The sequence below is a fragment of the Trachymyrmex cornetzi genome, unplaced genomic scaffold (assembly GCF_001594075.2).
Source record: "Trachymyrmex cornetzi isolate Tcor2-1 unplaced genomic scaffold, Tcor1.1 scaffold157, whole genome shotgun sequence".
Lineage (NCBI taxonomy): Eukaryota > Metazoa > Arthropoda > Insecta > Hymenoptera > Formicidae > Trachymyrmex > Trachymyrmex cornetzi.
The window spans coordinates 399,086-404,852 of record NW_017296168.1 but is presented as its reverse complement, the minus strand read 5'-3'; the positions used below and the strand labels follow the sequence as shown (position 1 = coordinate 404,852).

Genomic DNA, 5,767 nt, shown 5'->3' with positions numbered 1-5,767 from the left:
ATTGTGTTGGCTGTGTTAGTCAAATTTAATAGTTTATTAGTGTTAATAACAAATATAATTTATAAATTATATGAAACAATTACCTATTCCTATAACTCATAACAATCTGTTATAAATAATACAAGATTCAAAATTATATTTAAGAAGATCTTATTAATCTTTTATATTATAAATATTAAAAATAAATCTTCTTTTATAAATTTTTTTACAAATATACGATATTTTAATAATTACATTTTATAGTTAATTAAGGGAAAAAATTACATGCTTTTGGAAGTAAAATGAATTGTTAGTAAAAAGTAAAATTATTGCAAGTTTTTCTATAACCATTCTCTTTGAGAAATAAATTTGAGTCAATTTAAATAAATTTTTATTACTTAATAAAGTTTGTTTGTAAATATCTCCATACAGTTTACAAAACAAATGTACATCTACAAAAAATGACATGTAATAAAAAATACTAATAAGCAATCTTTATTCTTTCTAATTGTGTGAAATTTTTGAAAGCAACAAAAAAAATAACTAAAAATATATTAGAGAAAGGAAAGTAAGGATAACTAAAATTTTGCTTGCAAGATTAGGCAATCTTCTCATTTCCTAGCAAAATTAATTGATTTGATAATAAATAAAAGGCTAAAATTTTTTCCGCGAAATATATACATACATATATATATATATATATATATATAAATTCACTATAACAAAACATCATGCATCGAAAATTAAATAATTAAAATGAAATTACCAATATGCAAAAATTGATTTCGATGTAACGATGATAATAGTATTTTCTCATTCGATAGTATTGTATATCATCTGACATTGTTGCAAAATTATTCGTTATGATTGTATTTTATAATTGTATACGGATGAATAATAAATTTAAATCGTTAGAGAGAGAATTCGAAAAAGAGAGATGCCAAAGAATTGCATTTATATATATTCTAATAAATATTCCGTTTCTTCCATGATATTGCATGTGTGTGTGTGTATGTATATATGTATATATATATACACATATACACGCACGTGTATGTATATACATAATTTAGGACTTAATATTTACATATATTCATACACTTTTTAATTTCGTCATATAAAAATTTTAAATAGCATGTTTAATTTTATTCATTAAGTAACTAAGAAATGAATTAAAAGAAATAAGATTTTTTTGTATACCTTGATTTGCTGCCATTGTAAACATATATTTGTAAATATATTTTTGTTAGTAATATTATTAATATTATCATGTTCTATTATGATAATTTGAAGAAGTTTATCGATTGATATAATGAACTTTCGCGAAATGACTGCGTTTTATATTTATGCATTACTATTACTATATGTACCTCTGTAAATATCATATTATGTAGATATTAAAATAAAAAAATCATAAATAATTACTTTGCATATATATTTAACAAATTTTTTAAATACTAAATTTGAAAATAAAGCTCTCTGCACAAGACCATCCGTGTTACGTTAAGTACTGAATCTTAAGTTAAAGCCTGTATATAACAGTAAATTTACATCAACGCACAAAAAAAATCATAACATAATATTCAACATTATATTTGTTTGTGCGTTGATGTTACGTTTAGACTTTTGTTTACGATTAATACTTAACATAATGTAACGTATTACAGATGTTCTTGTGTGGATAGTCTAATCCTGCAATATAACAAAAAGTTGGGTATTAAAAAAGATGGAAAGGGAATATTTTTTTATTAAAAATCAGTCGCATAATAAAATCGGTATAATAATTGTATATAATTCTTCCAAATCGCTTCAGATTTTCTCATTGCGCTTTACATACATATATTGGGTGATTCGAAAATAAAACTACTTTGTATAATATATATATGTGTATATATGTATGTATATATATATATATATTATATACAGAAACAGTGCGATGCACACGGTATGCGTGTGTCTATATCATTATAATTATACATGATGATGATAATAATAATAATTATATAAACGTTTTATATTACAACAAATCATCATCGGACCAAAAGCACAAAGATTGAAATTCTCTTTATCTTCTATCGCATACAACCCATTTTCCCTTTTCCCTATCTTTCAATATTTTTTTCTCATCTCGTATACAATATACAAGCATTCGATATTTTCTCTTATGATAACTATAATATTATACAACACTTTGGAGGAATGTGATGGCGACTCTGATTAGCACCACAACTTCTTCGATTTATTTATTCCTTAGTTTGTAACCCTGGATCACTCCTACAAACTAAAGAAAATTTATCTTAACGCTCACTTTCTCTTTCGTTCTCTCTCGAGCAAATTATTATGAAAACAAATTAATTCTCTCAATCGATTTACCAAGTAAAAAAGCCAAAAATATGTTACAATTATTTAATTAATTTATAAAAACAAAAGATGCATATTTTTTAAATATGTATAATATATATTCCTCTCTTTGTAAGTTCATTTTCAAGTTTTTAAAATCTTTCTTTATGTAGATAATATACTTACACATATAATTTGTTCTCTAGCAGTTTTTTCTTTGAACTTAAATCTAAATATTATAATTCTTAATTACATAATATAATTGCAAAAAAATATAGAATATCCTCTTAACAAATTGAGAGGAATATTATATAATTTTCTTACGTTGTTTGATAATCTACTACTATCAAATCATATTTTAATGGTCGTTAAATATTATTATAATAGAGAAGTAAATCCTGGGTTGTTAATTAATATTGCGCAATATCAGTCAGCGTTGGTACCTTTACTCGATACAAATCAATAAATCATTATTGTGTATGCTGTGTGTTTGCACATATGTAACATACACACGCGCGCGCGCGTGTCTATATATATATATATACATATACATATATATAAAATATATATATACATATATATATCTCATCGTTTACTCCCCACGCAGGAAATTATCTCTATACAACTTCCTACCTTATATAACATAGCAACAATGATAACAATAGGCAGGATGGAGAAATTGAGTTTTCTTCTTTACTTCTCATTTCCTGTTTCTTCTCTGTATCGTCATCTTAATTTGTTTAATTCATCCATTTACGACAATTGGATGCGCCGCAAGCGCATGCAATCTTGTGCTGGTCGTCTTCGATGTCGAATTTGTAGTCATATGCCAGCTGCAAAAGGAAATAAATATAATGTAACAATATAAAAAAATAAATACAATATTTAAGATAAAAAGGATTCATAGGGACTTATAATTTTAAATAGGGGAAATAATATTAAAATAAACAAAATGCTTAGATTAGTTTTCTTATATACAGAAACGCATAATTACCTCTTCGCCACGTGAAATTCGGCGCTTGGCAAAAATGATAATTCTGAAATCGCGCTCAACTTCAACGATCTCAGCGACACAGTTCGGGTTGCAGGAATGGTTAATGTAGCGAGCGAGACCACCACATAAAGTCGCATCTATTACTCGTTCCTCATCCAATCGGAACATATATATACCACGATTCTATATTCAATAAACAAATATATGAATATATAAAAATATACATATATGTGTATACATGTGTGCGTGCGTGTATGCGTGTATGTGTATAAAAGAATAATTAGTTTATAATAAGAAGAATAGTTTATAGTAAGAATAATTAATTAACAGAATACAATCAAAGGAGCTTCTATACTTACTCTAGCTTCATATTGTTTCTCCCTTGTTTCCGCTAATTCTGATCTAATGATCTCTCCAATGTACTCGATCACCATCGTGTGTTTCTCCAGATCCCTCGCTGCGTATAATCCTAGACCTTGAATCTTTGATCTTGCTAGATAAACATTATTACGCCATTCTTGTTTCATCTTCTTATATTGTGAGCTCTTGGAGTGTACGAATTGTTTCGAATATGGACAAGAGGCGGCCTCGCCAGCAGCAGCAGCCGCTGCAACTAATGTTGAAGAGACTCCACCTCCCATTGTTGCGGCAGCACCACAGGTTGGCAAGCCAAATGGCATTCCACGTGAAGCAAAGCCGCCTGTGCGTTGCGTGTGCGGTCGTTTCCACGGAAGCTGATTGCGTAAACGTGCCTCCGTACGTGCACTTCCTGTTGGATTAATGGCTAAAGGCAACTCCAATAGCGGGTTACGACCATATTTAAATCTGGAAACAAATTCATTATTATTACTTTCTAAGAAACTTAATGTTCTGCAAAAGCTAGTAACAAAAGTAAAAGTTGAAACATACTATACGAAAATGTTGATATATCACACTCATCTAAATTAATTCCAAAATAACATTTAGTTCCTACCTGTAATCGGTTAAAGTCTCAATTCCAGGCAAGCTTTCCAGTACTCGCACTACTGCTGGCTCTGTCAAACCAAACAGATCTTCTCCCGAAACGTATCTCGGGAATAATTGTACAGAGTTTGTACTTCTCCTCAATTCTGCCAATGGTTCCAAGATTCGGCTCCAAACTGCTCGCGGAGTAGCATCTCTCAGTTCAACATCTTCTTGAAGAGGTTCTTGAACTAGGACACGAAATTCCGGACGACCAGAGACATCGTGGATCGAGCAAACATAGCGGCAACGTTTATTAGGTCTTCGCATACTCCAGTAGAAACGCACGATTTTGTAGCCCACTGGATAAATATAGTTGGGCGTATGGAAGTTTTGCAATTGATGAGGAAGTAGTTGACCGACGCTAAGAAAGATAAGAGAACCCACACGAAGTAAATGTTTATTGTCAGAATGGTGCATCACCGCAGCGACTTGACGATTTTCATCACGTTGAACATAGACACGACGGTAAACAGAAAGGGTAGTTAGTTCTTTATCTTTATCTTTTATAAGGTGTTGAGGACAAGCCATAGTCTGGAAGAAAATTTTGATTATATTTAAAATTGCATAAGAAAAAGAAAATAAAAATCAGAAAGAATAAAAAATTTAGAAAAATACTTATGAAAATTAAAAAATTAAAACTTGTACTGAGAATACTCTTTTAAGTTCTTATTTTTATCTTATCTTTAATGTTCCGTTTAGACATTTAATACTAAAATTTCTCCGACAATGTAAGAGAGGTAAAAAAGTTTCTGCGATATGCTATGCGCCCAAAGTTGCTGGTTTTATAAATTTCAAAACTGTTTTTTACACAGACGTCCATCTTTTGCTATTAAAACTAATACTTTGTTATGAATTTTTTAATTATACATCTAAGCGGAACAATCCGATAACATACTATTAATCTACAAATGATTTGATTACCTTATCTTTATAAAAACCGCAACCGTCTTTAATGGCACATATCAGGTGGTACCAGTTAGTACACCTTGGCTTGTAGCACTTGACAGTGCCAGCGGATTTTTCGCAAATGATGCAAATCTGTACAAGATTGTTCTGGAGGACCTCATCCAATCTCATAAGTGCGCCACTCTGTGCCTCATACACTACATTAGACCACAATGCACAATTGAGATGTACCCACTTATCCACATCAAAATTGAGTAATCGAGCTGGCCCATCGGCTGTTGCATCGCCTTGACTTTTGCAAAATACGCAACGACGGGTGTCTTCGGCTTTTGCAGGTGCTACTGCAATTCCCATACGAAACAGCATCTAGAAAAAAATTCAATTTTTATCTTCGACATACAATTTTACATTAAAATTTCGTTTATTAAATATTACAGGAATCAACATTCATATATAAATATACATGACGTAACATAAAAACATCTTTTGATTTTTAAGTAATTTTCAAGTAATAAATTATATATATATATATATATATATATA

General features: G+C 29.7%; 1 protein-coding gene across 1 annotated transcript in view; it reads right to left on the bottom strand.

Annotated features, from left to right (window-relative positions):
- Positions 1–3,016: 3,016 nt before the first annotated feature.
- The window catches only part of LOC108758475 (uncharacterized), a 52,105-nt gene continuing 49,354 nt past the window's right edge, over positions 3,017–5,767 (bottom strand). Inside the window, exons 33-37 of the mRNA XM_018503461.1 lie at positions 5,240–5,590; positions 4,287–4,849; positions 3,673–4,138; positions 3,314–3,496; positions 3,017–3,152 (exon numbers count right to left, since the gene is read on the bottom strand). Of these exons, the coding sequence (XP_018358963.1) occupies positions 3,060–3,152; positions 3,314–3,496; positions 3,673–4,138; positions 4,287–4,849; positions 5,240–5,590 (1,656 nt within the window). The 3' untranslated portion in view covers positions 3,017–3,059. The remainder of the gene's footprint in view (positions 3,153–3,313; positions 3,497–3,672; positions 4,139–4,286; positions 4,850–5,239; positions 5,591–5,767) is intronic.